The sequence below is a fragment of the Eriocheir sinensis genome, chromosome 60, assembly GCF_024679095.1.
Source record: "Eriocheir sinensis breed Jianghai 21 chromosome 60, ASM2467909v1, whole genome shotgun sequence".
In the NCBI taxonomy this organism is placed as follows: Eukaryota; Metazoa; Arthropoda; class Malacostraca; order Decapoda; family Varunidae; genus Eriocheir; species Eriocheir sinensis.
Genome location: NC_066568.1, coordinates 7086093 through 7103692, shown reverse-complemented (window position 1 = coordinate 7103692; position 17600 = coordinate 7086093). Strand labels below are relative to the sequence as shown.

Sequence of the window (17600 nt, the reverse complement as noted above, 5' to 3'; positions counted from 1 at the left end):
TCTCTCTCTCTCTCTCTCTCTCTCTCTCTCTCTCTCTCTCTCTCTCTCTCTCTCTCTCTCTCTCTCTCTCTCTCTCTCTCTCTCTCTCTCTCTCTCTCTCCTCTTTCCTCCTTCCGTCTACTTTCCTTTCTGTTTGTAAGTTTGTATGACTCGATAACGAATTGCCAAACAGTAACTAATGACACCCAAGAACATGTGTCGGTAAATATGTTAACTTTTGGGTGTTTGTGAATTCGTGTATTTGTGAGGAGCGAGGTCCAATATCTGTTCTTTTTTATATATAGTTTTTTTGCATGAGGGACAATCTTCAAGTCTTCCAGTCCCCTATTGTACACATTCAGTTGCTTTTGTATGTGTGTGCGTGTTTGAAAGTAAGTTTTTTTTGTCATTCTTGCTCACTTTGATTATTTTCTGGTGTTTTTTTACAGATTTTCATATATTTTTTTGGTTATTCTTTCTTATCTGATTACATGTTTAGTTATCTATTACTTTATTCTCTCTCTTTCTCGTTATCTTTTTTGTATTACTTCTCCCTCAATTTTTCTTTAATTCTCAGCTCTCGCAAGATTCATTTTATCTCATCTCTTTCTTCGGTGGCCCTTATGAGAGAGAGAGAGAGAGAGAGCACAATAGAAAGAGGAGAAAGAAGAAGGGCCAAGTTTGAGGTCAATGAGCCAAGAAAAATATGGGAAGAAAAAATATTCATCCTCTCTCTCTCTCTCTCTCTCTCTGATAACAGTTACACAAGTTAATCATATTGTGAACTTACTGCCTAATTAATACTGTGGTGTGTGATGCTAATAATAATAATAATAATAATAATAATAATAATAATAATATAAATAGTGAAAATAATAATCATGATACTACTACTTATAATAATAATGTTAATGATAATGATTCTAATGGTTTAATAATATTCCAGGTGACTGCGTGTTGATATTTACGTATAAAAGTTTACATCAAAGGGAGAGAGAGAGAGAGAGAGAGAGAGAGAGAGAGAGAGAGAGAGAGAGAGAGAGACAAACAGACAGACAGACAGACAGACAGACAGACAGACAGACAGAAACATACACACGCGCTCACCCCCCACCCCACCACACGTAGGTATGTTGCTAAGAAATATAATGTACCTAACAAAACATAAGGAAACAAGTAGCATACCTATTTGTTTCTTTTACTGAGCCCAAATAATGTAGGTTATACGTTCCTTATCCAAATTTTATGGATGACTTCTTGATTCATGCGAAAGTACCGAACCCATTATTAGTAAAATGTCATAACTCTGGTAAATATACGTTGGTAAATGCGTTGGTAAATATACTAAGGCATTATATATTGATTTTAAGCGTAATCATGAAATGCCTGCCGCGATGATACTGAGTCAGGGGACACCACCAACGCGTCCTGCTTGTAGCTGCGTATCGCTGCAGAAACTTTGTGTTCGAAAATTGTGTGACTCCACCTTCCGGCCTCTGAGGCTGTGTGGGCCGCGGCTATTGTCTGCTCTCTTGAGTTACTCGCTTTGCCGGGACAAGTATTCTGGTGACATGAATGTATTGCAGTCAGTATATGGTTCAAGGCCGATCTCTGTGCTTTAAGCGTAGTTGTACTGTTTCTTTCTGACATAGTTTCTTTTAATATTATCAAGCCGGGCACTGTTTACCGTCACTGCCGTCCCTCTGACACGAGTTCTATGTCCAGGTGTGTGTTAGTGTCTCGAGAGTTCATAAACTGTAATAAAAGTTTTGATTTCTAATTCTTGAGAAAGTTGTTTGCGGAAGGTCTATTTGTGAATCTTTTTGCTATACAAAGATTTATGTTTTTATTTTTTTTTACTGCAGGGACGCTCATTGTTTTGATCATCGTCCTCCCTTGCTGAACTCTTGTCTCTTTGGACGACCTGACTCATCTTTTTACAAGGCTGACGTCACGCAAACATCCAACACTTTTTTTACACTAATGGCATTTTCGTATTGGCTGCACAATTAAATGAAATATTTTGTTTGTGTTGAAATTTTGATGACATATTCGAAAGCAACACACTGTCCTGGTTGTGCCGCGGGACGATACTTTTTTTTTTAACAGCAAGGGAAGCAGCTCAGGGGCAAAATACTAAAAAACAGCAACAAAAAAAAGCACGAGAAGCCAGAATTTTTTTTTTTTAGCTGGTGGAAATTCCCGATAATAAGACCTTTGCCGGAGCTGTCTGGAGGGGTGAAGGGTGAGCGTCGCGCCGTGACTGGTAGAACGATTACATGACGAGCATTATGTTTTAATTATCAGTGTGGCAAGAAGAGGAAGTTGGTTAGCAGAGAAAGTTACGTTAAGGAGTCGAAGTCGGGGGTATTTTTACCGACTACGACTCCACACTCCTGGTAGGAATACGATGTCACAGCTCCTACCTCTCACCTCGCATTGATTACAGACTTTGAATTTAAGGCCAAGGTGTAAGGCACTGATAGCTCGAGGAACATGTAAGAAGCAGGTTCCTCACACAGATCGGATAATAGAAGCTGATTCGGTTGTCTGAGGAGTCCACTTCTATCATCCCGTGCTTATACATTTCTCTGCCTATCTTTGCTTTACTAAGGGAATGCATCTCCAAGTCCAACGCACGCTCAATCCATCGACTCTCCTCTCTCCTCACAATTAACAAAGAATCAGTATTATTTCATATCATTAACTACCATGTCATGATAATTACAGTACCGTGACACAGTGTTCCCCCTCTCGCACCTTCCCCTACTTGCCACCATTAATTATAGCAGCAGCATCCATTAATCGTGTTGTATTTAAACCACTATTATTGTTTATGAGCTCTTTTAAAATTTCGTCTCTTTACAAGCAAGAAGCAGGCAGCTGGTGTGGGTTCCTGGCGAGTAACAATAAACGAATGAAAATTCACACACCCATAACGTTTTCAGTGCAAGCTTACAAAGACCAAATTGTTTATGTTGTTACCTTATCATATTCCATTTTTTTGCCATGTCTACTAGTTTCCCGTTTTGAAATCTGCCATTTTTTTTTTACATCTTCTCCTATGGCGCCTGTAGGCTTGTTTTGGAGGGGCCTGATGGTATGGCCCAGGCAAGTGTTTATAGTGGCGCCATCTTGCATTGGCTCATGTTGCACAAAGACACACACACACACACACGTACACTCAGGTATATTTACAGGTGTTATTACTAATGCCAAATGGGCTGTAATTTACTTTTACGCCTTAATAAAGTCGACAAAAAGGAAGCGTAGTTCAGGTTTCTTTCTTGACAGGAGGATCAGTCACCATAACACATTGTTCCAAATACTGCTCTGGATTTGCTCGCTGCTTGGCACGCGTCTGCACTGCACCGTCATCTAACTCTTCAAGATCGCAGTGTCATAAAATTTCGTCAAGGTGTCTGCCATTAAGACCTTTTTTATTTATTTCAGGTACACTCCATACACTCATCTGATATGAACCAAATTACCAAATTACTGTAGCAACACAAAGATAGCTAGCACATGCGTGTACACATTGTAACACACACACACACACACACACACACACACACACACACACACACACACAGTTACACGCACACACACATACACTAACGCGAACTCATTCGTGCTAGGTCACCATTACACAGGACTGTAACTTGATCCACAAACACACACACACACACACACACACACACACACACACACACACACACACACACACACACACACACACACACACACACACACACACACATATGCCTCTAAGCACAAATTTGGATTCAATGGCTCACAAACTTGTAACTTTAACTTGACATTTTGAAAACTTTGTCTCAGTCTTTCTTCCTTTCCCGGGGCATGTGTGTGTGTGTGAGTGTGTGTGTGTGTGTGTGTGTTTTCTCGTTCATGTGCACTGTAATAATGAAAAAAAAACTTGAATACAGAAAAATATAATAACAACATTTATTTTTTATTCTCTTCATTATTCCAATTTTCACTTTCTTTATTCATTTATATGTGTAACACTCTTTTTTTTTCTACATTTTCGTTCCTTCCTTCCATTTTCTCTCCTTCTCTTCCCTGCGTCTTCCACCCATTTCTCTTCTGTTCTCTCCTTTACCACTTCTTTTCTCATTCACTCTTCGTCTATACCTCCAATCATTTTCTATCTCCCCTCCTTCTTTCTCTATGTATCTCCTTCCTTATTCTTTCCTTCCCTCCCTCCCTCCATCCTTCTCTACATAATTCACTCCTCCCTTCTCTCCTCCATTCCTTCCTCATTTTCTCCTACCTTCATCCCTCTATATATCTTCCATGCCTCTCTCCCTCCCTCCCCTCATTCTTCCCTCATTCCCTCCCTCCCTCCCTCCCTCTCTCCCTCCACTTCCTTCCTCCTCCAGGTAAAGGCAACACACCTGATGGTCTCATAAGTTACACCTGTCCATTAGGTAGACACACACACACACACACACACAGACACACACACACACACATATACGATCGATACAATTGCGTTCTTAGGATTGTTAAGTTTATGGGTCAGTGAAAAGATAGATAGATAGATAGATAGATAGATAGATAGAGAGAGAGAGAGAGAGAGAGAGAGAGAGAGAGAGAGAGAGAGAGAGAGAGAGAGAGAGAGAGAGAGAGTCATTTGTATAATTTGTAGTTTTCTGTATGTTTTAGTTTTATGATATTAATACGTGTAATTCTCTCTCTCTCTCTCTCTCTCTCTCTCTCTCTTACACACACACACACACACACACACACACACACACACACATACACACACACACACACACACACGCACGCACACGCACACACTCAGGTATATTTACAGGTGTTATTACTAATGCCAAATGGGCTGTAATTTACTTTGATGACGACAAGAACAATTAGGAAAATGAGTGATAATAATCATTGTGCTAAGGAGGAGGAGGAGGAGGAGGAGGAGGTGTTGGAATATAAAAACAGGTGAGGGGAAGAAGAAGACTGAAGAATAATATGATACAAAACGAAAGGGAGGAGTAGGGGGGAAAGGAGTGGTAGTAGTAGTGGGAGGAGGAGGAGGAGGAGGAGGAAGGGAAGGAGAATAATGATGATGAGGAGGAAAATTACGAGAAAAAGGGGGATAAGAGAAGGAGGAGGAGGAGAAAAAAAAAGAAGAGTATGAGGAGACGAAGAAGAGAGGTGAGAGGAAAAGAGGAGGTGAATAAGCATAAAGTAAATTTTTTTTTTTAAATATGAGTAGATTGAACTCGTTGGTGAATAATATAAGAAATGAAAAAGAGAATCAGGAAAAACGGATAAAGAGAACGGAATAGAAAAAAGACGTAAAAATGAAAATAAAATTAAAAACACAATAGTATAGATTTTGTTTATCAATGAAGAAAAAGGAAGGAAAAGATATATATAGATATATATATATATATATATATATATATATATATATATATATATATATATATATATATATATATATATATATATATATATATATATATATATATATATAGAGAGAGAGAGAGAGAGAGAGAGAGAGAGAGAGAGAAACCTCTGAAAACCCTACGGGATACTACATTCATATTTCATTAAGTATATGACCCTTCTCTCTCTCTCTCTCTCTCTCTCTCTCTCTCTCTCTCAGTGGTGACGTATGCACGGCTCATTATGTGTTCATGGCGTACGGAAGACGAATGTGTACTCGGACGTCTTGGCCACGAGAACACTAAAAATAACACTCACAAGAAATATTTTGGGAGTTATAAATAGATCACAAGGAGGAAGAGGAGGATAAGAGAATAAGTGCAGAGGAAGGAGGAGGAGGAGGAGGAGAAGGAGGAGGAGGAGGGTGAGGAGGAGAAGGAGGAGAAGGAGGAGGAGGAGGAGGAGGAGGTGGAGATTTAAAAAGGTCAAGTGTGGGTCATGTAGAAAGTACACACACACACGTCCACACATTCATACATGCACACAGATTTCTATAAATAACAAATATATTTTCGTTCTTTATTTTTATTTGATCTACAATTATTATTATTATTATTATTATTATTATTATTATTATTATTATTATTATTATTATTATTATTATTATTATTATTATTATTGTTATTATTATTTTCATTTATCACTACTACTACTACTACTACTACTACTACTACTATTACTACTACTACTACTACTACAACTACTACTACTACTACTACTACTACTACTACTACTACTACTACTACTACTACTACTACTACTACTACTACTACTACTACTACTTCTACTACTACTACTTCTACTACTACTACTACTACTACCATTACTATTATGTTTATGTGTTCCTCCTTCCTTTAGTGTCATGTTATTACTTCTCTCTCTCATCCTTCACCTCTCCCTCCTAATTATCATCATCTTCCTCTTAACACCCTTCATCCTCTTTACCTTATTCCCTAATTATCACACCTTTTTTTCCACACCCTTCTTCATCCTTTGACTCTCTCATCTCCTTCCATCCCTCTCTCCATCCCTCTTCCCTTTCTTCTTTTTATTCTCGCCTCATCTCCTTCCTTCCCTCGTTTATCCTCTAATTACCCTCTCCTTTCATCTTGCCTATCATCTTTCACGCTCTCCTTTCCTCCCTCCTTCCTACATTCCTTCCTATTTTCTTATGTCGCTCCGTACTCTCCTTCCGTGTATTTCTTTTCCATTATGTCTCTTCAAATCACACCCTCTGTTTTTTTTTCTCTTTTTCCTTCATTTTTTTTCTTTTTTTTAGCTTCCCAACAGAATCTTTTATCTCTGTTTTACCCACATACTCTTTATCTCCCTTCCTCATTATTTCTTGTCACCTCTTTATTTTCTCGCACACAGATTAATACAGCACATTAGAGAGAGAAAGGAAGAAGAATAACATACATACTGCTATACTCAAACCTACACTTCCACACATTTCAGTTTATAGTTATACACATACAGGTACTAAAACACACAGGTACACACACGAGTCTGCACAGGTGGTACTCTCAGGTAAACACACACAGATATACACCCGAACAGAGGTACACATATTAATAGAGAAAACAAATGCAAAGAGATACACACTTACACACGTAGACACATACACCTATACACATACAGGTACCCAAAACACACAGGAATACACAGCCACACATAGGTAGAAAACACAGGTAACCACACACAGGTACACACAGAGATACGCACACAAAGGTAAAGATTAGAAATACATACGTACGCATATTCGTAACTTCATACAAATATACATACAAAAAAATTCACAAGTATACAGGTACACACACAACTACACACAAGTAAACACATATAGACACACACACACACACACACACACACACACACACACACACACACACACACACACACACAAACAAACACATACAGAGAGGGAAAATAGTGACACAGACGTACACACAGAAATACAGGTAAACAAAGATATATATATATATATATATATATATATATATATATATATATATATATATATATATATATATATATATATATATATATAAACAAACAAACAGGTGAAGATATAGATTCACACCCACTCAGGTAGCCAGGTATTCACGCACAAACACACGTACACAAACATCGATATATACGCGGCGAGGGAGAAAACTACACCAACAAACACATTCACAGTACCAGGCAAACAAACACGAACAAACAGGAAGGTCATTTACTAGCCATTTTACGATACAAGTTCAAAAGTAAAGAAGTAAAAATAAAGAGTAGGAGTAGAATTGCATCGACGACCTTTTTTATATTGCCTTCTGTCCTCTGCCTCTTAATTCCTCAGTAGTGTTCCTCCCCTTGCTCTTTTCTATCGATGTTTTGATGCTAACCGTTCGTCTAAATAACTTACAGCATTCCTCCACCTATCACTTCTTGGTATACGAAACGTCCTATCCAAGTTCATTGTTTTGTCGTCTAACTATTAATGCAAGAGTTCACCCTATCTTCATTCCTTCAACCCTTTCACTAATAAATTCTGGAACAGTTTGTATTTTATTCTTTCTGCGAGTGATACGCTTTTAGTTGGAGGATTCAAGGAACTTCTCTGGTTAAAATTGATCATTCTTCATCGTAAATCACAAAACACAGGTGAACATACATACAGGTAAACGAAGAAGTAAAAAACACTGTAAATTCTTCTGAACCTGCTAACTGTATGCCTCCAACCCTCCCGCGGCCCCGCTGGACACGACTTTCTACTGTAGCACACTCTTATGCTATCCAAATCCCCTATGCAAGAGTTAACCCGCATTCTGATTCTTTCATCCTTTTGCTGGGAACCTCTGGAACTACCTTTCGTCCTTCCTTCCTTCTTTCCTATGGTTCCTTCTTTCCTTCCTTCCTTCCTTTCTACCTTCCTTCCTTCCTTTCTTCCTTCCTTCCTTCCTTCCTTCCTTTCTTCCTTCCTTCCTTCCCTCTTTTCTTTCTTTCTTCTTCTTTTCTTCTTTCCCTCCCTCCCTCCCTCCATATTTCCTTCCTTTCTTCCTCCCTCCTTCCGTTCTTCCTTCCTTCCTTCCTCCCTCCTTCCGTTCTTCCTTCCTTCCTTCCTTCCTTCCTTCCTCCCTCCTTCCGTTCTTCCTTCCTTCCTTCCTTCCTTCCTTTCTTTCTATCTTCTTTTCTTCTTCTTTCGTTCCCTCCCTTCCTCCCTCCCTCCCTCCATCCATCCATCCATCCACACTTCCTTCCTTTCTTCCTTCCTTCCTTCCTTCCTTCCTTCCTTCATCCTTTCTACCTTCCATCCTTCCTTCCTCCCTTCCTTCCTTCCTTCTTCCTTTCTACCTTCCATCCTTCCTTCCTTCCTTCCTTCCTTTCTACCTTTCTTCCTTCCTTCCTTCCTTCCTTTCTTCCTATGCTTTCGCTCCTTCACTGTAAAAAAAAAAAAAAAACGTAAACAACCAACACTCACCTGAGGGCTGTGACCAGACTGAACAGCAAACAACCAGAGCAACCAGGTGTACGCTGGCGTGTGACGTCACCATTCTCGTCAACCAGTCACCGAACGCCGCGTCTGTGGGGGAGGAAAGGGGGGGGGGGGTGAGTGGTGGTGGTGGTGGTGGTGATGGTGGTGTGGTAAGGGTAGGTAGGTGGGTCATGGTGGTGATGGTGGTAAGGTGATGGTGTTAATGGTGGTGATGGTGATGGTGGTCATAGAAGTAGTAGCAGTAGTAGAAGGAGGAGGAGGAAGAGAAAGCAAAAGAGGAAGAGGAGGAGGAATTAGGAGTAACAAATAGCAAGAGAGAAACTAGCAATAAAAAAAAGAGAGGAAGACGAGGAGGATATATAAAGAAAGGGAGGAGGAGGAGGAGGCGGAGGAGGAGTAAGAGGAGGAAGAAGAAGAGAAAAAGGAGAAGGTGTAGATGAAGGAAGGATGAAAGAAACAACAAATATTGAGAGAAAGAGGAAGCACGAGATGAAAAAAAACCGTGATGAGGAAAATAATGAAGGAGAAATAAGAGAAAGAATAAGAAAAAAAATAGATAGAAACCACATAGCAAGAATAGGAACTAGAAGAAAATATATAAAAAAAGAAAAAGACTAAGAGGAAAGAAAGGAAAGAGGAGAAGATAGAGCAAAGTGGAGGAATTATAGAAGCTGATTAAGAGGGAGAGAAAATTAGGAGGAGGAGGAAGAGGAAAAAGGAGGAAAAAATAAGGTAGAAATAATATTATTTTATCATCCTTTAGTCTTTTAGCGAATATAGATTAGATTAGGGTACAATTTTCTCTCTCTCTCTCTCTCTCGCCTCCTCACCTGCCCCGAGGCTTGCTAATTAGGCATGACAGGTGTTTTCCAGGTAGCTGACCGTCACTACAAACTTAATGAGCTTATGTCTGGCCTTTTAAAGCGAGGCACGAGAGAGAGAGAGAGAGAGAGAGAGAGAGAGAGAGAGAGAGAGAGAGAGAGAGAGAGAGAGAGAGAGATGATAAGATGGGAAAGAGTGAGTTTATGAGAAGAAGGAAGGAATAAGGAAGAAGAAAAGGAGACTGAAAGAGAAAGAAACGATGGATAGGGGAGAGAGAGAGAGAGAGAGAGAGAGAGAGAGAGAGAGAGAGAGAGAGAGAGAGAGAGAGAGAGAGAGAGAGAGAGAGAGAGAGAGAGAGAGAGAGAGAGAGAGAGAGAGAATTCTACCATAACCTAAACTCTAATCATAAAAGAGAAAAGAACGATGACATAAAAACATTTCCTACTTATGCATTTTACTCCGTTTTCTCTCCTTTTCTCCTCCTCCTTCTCCTTCTCCTCCTCTTACCCTCCATACCTTCACTTTTCTCTATGTTTTTCTATATCCTCTTAGTCTTCCTCTTTTTCTTTTTTGAGAGAGGGACAGACAGACAGACAGACAGACGCAGACAGAAGGAGGGACGAGGATTGGGATAAACGCGGGACAAAAAACAGCGGAGAAAATGTGAAAAAAGGAAGGAATAGAAGGAAAAAAAGGAAAAAAACGTAGCAGAAAAGAAGGACGAAGGGAAACTAAGAACACACACTTAAAAAAAAAGACGTATAAAAGAAGTTAAAGAAAGGAATGACGACAGGAATGAAGGCTTACTATTATAGATGTGACTGTGCATTTAAGAGATAATTATGAGGGGATGAGGATTTCGTGACGTGGAATGAATGAGAAAGTAAAGACGTGGACGTGTGTTAATGGGAAGGGAGGAAGGAGGAGGGATGAAGGAGGGAAGGAGGGATGGAAGGAAGGAAGCATGGAAGAAGGTAAAAATTGGAAGATAGGATGAAAAAAAAAACCTTCCTCTTCTTTGTTTTCTTAGTTTTCGTTTCCCATCTTTTTTTTTCTGTCCCCTCTCTCTCTCTCCCTCTTCTTCCTCTTTTTGTCCTGTTTGTTTTCCTTGCTCTTTTCTTCCTTTCCTTTCCTTTTCCCTCCTACCTTGCCCTCTTTTTCCTTTCATTCCCAGAACAAGAATGAAGGAAGGAAAAAAGTAATGGAGATAAAAAGAGAGTCGGTTAAGGAATTTTGGAAAGAAGGAAGGAAAGGAGGCAAGAAGAAAGATTGAAGGATTGGAAAGAGGAGGAGGAAAGTAAGAGATGAAGGAACAAACGGAAGGAAGAAGGATGAATGGAGGAAAGAATGGAGAAACGAAGGTAAAAAAAAAGAGTTTCAAATTCGGATATATGAAGAAAGAAACCAAGAGGAAAAAGAAATTATGAAAGAACGAAATGCAAATAGAGGGAATAAAGTGAGGAAAAAGGAAAGAAGAGAAGAAACAAAAGAAAGAAAACAGGTAGAAAGGAAAACAAAAGTAGTGAACGAAGAAAAGGAAGTAGTGAAAGAGGAAAAAATAGGAAGTTATAAAAAGGAAGAAGTAAGAAGGCATGAGGGAGGTAGAAAAAAATAAGAGATATGAGGAGAGGAAAGAAGGAATGAAGGAAATAAATGAAGCAGAGAAATATGAAGTTAGGTTTGGGCGGAAAATGTAAAAAGGGAAAGAACAAGAAAGAAGAAAGGAAGAAAAATAAGAAAAAAATGCGGAAAACGTTGAAGTCCGATGAAAAATAAGTAAGAGAAAGAAAGGAGGAAAATATATTACAGGGATATGAAAGTAAGAAAGAAAAATTGAAGGAGGAATGAAGAGGAAGACGGGAAGAGAGAAAGAAAGAAGGAATAGGAAGAAGAGAGAAAAGAAAAGTATCAAATGTTTAAGAAAAGAGATAGAGAGAGAAGAGGGGAAATTAGAGTAAAGACAAATAAAGGGACAGACTATAGAAGAAAAGGAAGTAAGAGAGAAAGGAATAAAGAGGAAAGCAACCGTTCTCTCTCTCTCTCTCGTATGAACTTTTAATCACAGGACAAACACCGCCGAGTCACACGTTTTAGAATTTAATTATCGAGTTGTTTTTCTGAAGGCGATTAGAATTTTTATTATAGACTGAACGACGTAAGCGAGAGAGAGAGAGAGAGAGAGAGAGAGAGAGAGAGAGAGAGAGAGAGAGGAAAAATGAGGAAAAATGAGGAAAAAAATGCCCTTATGAACTTCGCTTTGATGATCAGAAGGAGAAATGACAAATCAACGCGTTTTTGATGTCTAGATATTCAGTTGGCATCCAGGTGTGTGTGTGTGTGTGTGTGTGTGTGTGTGTGTGTGTGTGTGTGTGTGTGTGTGTTTGTGTGTGTGTGTGTGTCGCCCCCCCATCCTCCCTCCCCTCCCCGGCTTTTCCAGTATCATTGTTTTCTTTTTTTTTCTCTTCCCTCTTTCGTTTGTAAAGAGATCAAATATTACAGTTTATTTTATTGTTGTTGTTTTGTATAAGGTGTTTGTTTGTTTGCTTGTTTTGCTGTCCCTCCCTCCAGATACAGGATATTAATAACAGGTGGGAAGAGGTGTAAATTGTTTTATGTTTGTGTATCATTCTTTTTTTATTTGCTGTTTTAATCTTTGTGTTTATATTTATTCATCTTCTCTTTTATTTATTCACTTATTTACTTATTTATTTATTTATTTGTCTATTTATATGAAGATTCACGACTCGTTCAAGATAAAGATTCGCTACGTCTCACACTGGCTTGAGGTGTGAGGAAGGCGCGGGTGTGGATGTGAATATATAACAGGCGTGGACCTCGTGGTGAAGAAGAGTGAGGTGGAGAGTGTTACGGCAGGTCTGTGATTAAATATAAAAAAATAATATATTGTCTGACTCCTGGCGGTAAAGCGTTTGTCAAATAGGAAATACGTAAATGAAACGGGATAAATTCCAAACGTGTCACATAAAACATCAACAAAGCGTCGGCGTGGAAAATATTTCATGATGATTAAAATGTTGCGACTGATAAAACGTCCGGTGAATTGATGATAATTATTTAGTTAACATCAAAATACGTTGTAATTAAAATGGAAATAAAACGCGGGTCAGTAATAATGTCAGCTAAAGTAATTGTAGATATTTTTTTAATTATATTGTGATAAAATAATCGGTGAAAACAATTAAATGGCCGGGAAAAAAATATGATAATGTAAAGTTTATGAAAACCAGTGATTACGCTGTACGATGCTACGACGAGGATTGCTTATGTAGAGGTCCGGTCGCCCTGGGCACTCATTAGGCGACCCCGAGCTTGCGGGTTCTATTTATATCCAAGGACTCTGTCTCAGTGCCGGTGACGAGTGAGCTTGAAGTATTGATGCTGCAGCGCGTGGGTGGCGAGGTATATCCTTGATTATGCGATCCTAAGCTTGCGGGTTCTAAGTTAAACCTTGTGGGTTCTATTTATATCAAAGTACTCTGTCTCAGTGCCGGTGACGAGTGAGCTTGAAGTACTGATGTTGCAGCGCGTGGGTGGCGAGGTATATCCTTGATTATGCGATCCTAAGCTTGCAGGTTCTAAGTTAAACCTTGTGGGTTCTATTTATATCCAAGTACTCTGTCTTAGTTCCGGTGACGAGAGAGCTTGAAGTACTGATGCTGCAGCGCGTGGGTGGCGAGGTATATCCTTGATTATGCGATCCTAAGCTTGCGGGTTCTAAGTTAAACCTTGTGGGTTCTATGTATATCCAAGTACTCTGTCTCAGTTCCGGCGACGAGAGCTTGAAACACTGATGCTGCAGCGCGTGGGTGGCGAGGTATATCCTTGATTAATACTCGGGCGGGGGAGCGGCTCTGTGAATAGGGCTAAAGGTGGCCTGAGGGGTTGATGTGAAAAGCTGTTCTGGAAGGAAAACACGTGAACTCGAAACTCCCACACCGTTATTACTGTGCCACCTGAGGGGAGGCTCTTTGTGCGTACGGGCGGAAAATGATAAATAATGAAATTGTAGTACTCGTGTGTTATATCTGATGCACAAGAGAGTTTTTCCCGACATAGTACCGAATGAAATACATGTTACAGCTATTATGGAGGAGCGTACATCCTTACTCGCTGAGGGAGGTTCACTAATGATACTAACTGCAAATAAAAGGGACAAACATTTCCCACACTAAAGAGTCGAGATATTTTGAGAAACACCTTGAACCCGGACATTATTATTTTTTTCATAATATCATCAGCTGGTGAAAACTCGTTATATTCACTACATAAAATATATACAATATAAAACCCTTCCCACACAACGATTATTATATTCCGAGCATCGCCTGGCACGGGGAGAGTTTGTCTTTTTTCTTTGTATTTAATTTGTCCTTATTTTCCGAGGTAGAATTTTTTTTACGAGTCCTTGTTATATTTTTTTCTGTTCATTTATATTTTGTTCATTAATTATCCTCCTACCTGTCTTCGTTAACCCGTCCTGCGTCCTCAAAACTGTATTGCATAACTTTTAGGATGTATAAATGAGCCTGTATTAAAATTTTGCCCGTTTTCTGTGATTAGGGTTTTCAAATTCAGGATCTTAACATCGGGATCCTTTTCTTCTATAATTAGGGTTTTCAAATTCAAGATCTTAACATCGGGATCCTTTTTTTCTATAATTAGGGTTTTCAAATTCAGGATCTTAACATCGGGATCCTTTTCTTCTATAATTAGGGTTTTCAAATTCAAGATCTTAACATCGGGATCCTTTTCTTCTATAATTAGGGTTTTCAAATTCAAGATCTTAACATCGGGATCCTTTTTTTTCTATAATTAGGGTTTTCAAATTCAGGATCTTAACATCGGGATCCTTTTTTCTATAATTAGGGTTTTCAAATTCAAGATCTTAACATCGGGATCCTTTTCTTCTATAATTAGGGTTTTCAAATTCAAGATCTTAACATCGGGATCCTTTTCTTCTATAATTAGGGTTTTCAAATTCAAGATCTTAACATCGGGATCCTTTTCTTCTATAATTAGGGTTTTCAAATTCAAGATCTTAACATCGGGATCCTTTTCTTCTATAATTAGGGTTTTCAAATTCAGGATCTTAACATCGGGATCCTTTTTTCTATAATTAGGGTTTTCAAATTCAAGATCTTAACATCGGGATCCTTTTTTTCTATAATTAGGGTTTTCAAATTCAGGATCTTAACATCGGGATCCTTTTCTTCTATAATTAGGGTTTTCAAATTCAAGATCTTAACATCGGGATCCTTTTTTTTCTATAATTAGGGTTTTCAAATTCAGGATCTTAACATCGGGATCCTTTTTTTTCTATAATTAGGGTTTTCAAATTCAGGATCTTAACATCGGGATCCTTTTTTTTCTATAATTAGGGTTTTCAAATTCAAGATCTTAACATCGGGATCCTTTTCTTCTATAATTAGGGTTTTCAAATTCAGGATCTTAACATCGGGATCCTTTTCTTCTATAATTAGGGTTTTCAAATTCAGAATCTTAACATCGGGATCCTTTTCTTCTATAATTAGGGTTTTCAAATTGAGGATCTTAACATCGGGATCCTTTTTTTATGTTTGCCTTATCTATACATGTTAAGTTATTACTGTGTGACGTAGAGTTCTTTTAGTTCTCTTAGATAACTGTATTGCGCCGTGTTACATATTGCATCATATATTCGTACTAAGGGATATTGTGTTGTGATGCAGTATTTGATCCTTTTCCTGAACGATATTGCCTCTCAGACCTGCACCTCATCTATTCGTGCTTAGAGATATTGTTGCTGTTCTGAGACGTACCATTGAAGCCTCTCTGATAATGTTACTGCGTCCTCTCAAACCCACGCAAGATCGAGAGCGCTGGGCATAATATTGGACCTTATTTTTATGTATTCCCTTCATATATTTCTGCTTTTTATTTATTTTTTTCCATATTTCTTAATTTTTGTCTGTTATTTCTGTATCACACTATTTGACTTTCTAATTTTCTGTATGCTTTTTTTTTTTTATTTCTCTGCTTTTTATTTTTTTCTCTCCACATTTCTTTGTTTTTCTGTATTCTTTTTGTATCTTTTCTTTGCTTAGTGATTATTTTTTTCTTGTTCTTTGCCTAGTTTTATTTATTTTCCTCTCTCTCTCTCTCTCTCTCTCTCTCTCTCTCTCTCTCGGGTGTGTGTGATGTGTGTGTGTGTGTGTGTGTGTGTGTGTGTGTGTATTGGTCACCTTTAAAGAGCCGTTTGTACCTGTCGCCTATCCAACAGGTGTGAATCCGTGCACAGGTAAAGTGGGAGGGGGAGGGAGGAATACAGGGAAGGAGGGAGGGAGGGAGGGAGAGCGACGAAGGGAAATGAGAGAAGGCAGGATTGGGGGCGGGGGGAGTGGGTAGTACAAAGAGAGAGAGAGAGAGAGAGAGAGAGAGAGAGAGAGAGAGAGAGAGAGAGAGAGAGAGAGAGAGAGAGAGAGAGAGAGAGAGAGAGAGAGAGAGAGAGAGAGAGATTGATGAGAGGAATGGACAGACAGAAAGGGACGCTGATAAATTAAGAAAGGAGTAGGAGGAAGAAGGAAAAAAAGGGCGAGGGAAGGGAGATAAGAATAGCAAAAAGGGAGAGAACCAATGGAGATAAATGAGAATGAAGGGGGAGATAGGAGGAATGAAGAGAATGAAGAGAGGAGAAAGAGAAGAATAACTAAGTAGAGAAAGAGAATGGAAGGAGAGAGAGAGTAATGAGAACAAAGAGAGAGAGAGAGAGAGAGAGAGAGAGAGAGAGAGAGAGAGAGAGAGAGAGAGAGAGAGAGAGAGAGAGAGAGAGAGAGAGAGAGAGAGAGAGAGAGAGAGAGAGAGAGAGAGAGAGAGAGAGAGAGAGAGAGAGAGAGGGAGTATTAGAGAGATAGAAGAGAAGGAGATGCGAAAGGGAGAGAGAGGAAATGAGAAGAAGGAAGGAGAAAGGAGATGGGGGGAAGGGGAGGAAAGCGGAAAGAGAGAGAAACAAAGGAAGTGAGGGAAAGGAAGAGAAAAGAAGAGGAGGGGAGAAGGAGCGTCAAAATAGAGAGAGGGAGAGAGGAAATGAGGAGAAGGAAGAGGAAGGGAGAGGAAGGGAGAAAGGGGAAAAGGGAATGAGACTGAAAAGAGAGAGAGGGAGAGAGAAAGTGAGAATCAGGAAGCAGAAGGGAGAGGAAGAAAGAAAGGAAGGAGAGGGAAAAGAGAGAGAGAGAGGAAGAGAAGGGAGGGAAGGGGGGAGGGGGTAAGGGAGAGACCATTATTCTTGTCATTTTTCATTTGCGTATAAAATGGGAGAAAAAAGTAGGTCGCTTCAAGTACCTAAAACGTGATTTGGCGGGAAAATGACGAGGAGAAAATGTTATAAAAATGTATTGCGTTCGAGTGCGTCGGAAAAAAAAAAATATTATAGATCGTTATTTCCTGAGCCATTATTTTCTTTTTTTATTTATTTATCTATTTTTTTCTTTCTCTTGTTTATCTTTATTACTTTATTCCTTCTTTTTTTCTGTTTATTTTTCTTTTTGCCGTTCCTTTTTTATTATTTTTTTTCTCTCAGCCTTCCTTTCTTACTGTTTTCTCTCTCCCTCCTTTTTTTTCTTTCCTTCCTCCTTAGATTCCCATTTTCTTTCTCTCCTTCTTTCTCACATTCTTAGATTTCGTATTTTCTTTTTTTCTCTTTATTTTACTTTCCATATATATTTATCCATTTTTATTTTTCTCCTTTATTTTATTCATTTTTTCCTGCCTTTTGCATTTTTTTTATTTGTTTCAGTATATTTTCGTCGGTTATTTTCGCTGTCTTTCTATTTTGATT

General features: G+C 38.9%; 1 protein-coding gene across 1 annotated transcript in view; it reads right to left on the bottom strand.

Annotated features, from left to right (window-relative positions):
• Positions 1 to 17600, bottom strand: part of LOC126985843 (uncharacterized) — a 106223-nt gene that overhangs the window by 26722 nt on the left and 61901 nt on the right. The window contains exon 2 of the mRNA XM_050841299.1: positions 8930 to 9031. Coding sequence (XP_050697256.1) covers positions 8930 to 9002 — 73 coding nt within the window. The 5' untranslated portion in view covers positions 9003 to 9031. The remainder of the gene's footprint in view (positions 1 to 8929; positions 9032 to 17600) is intronic.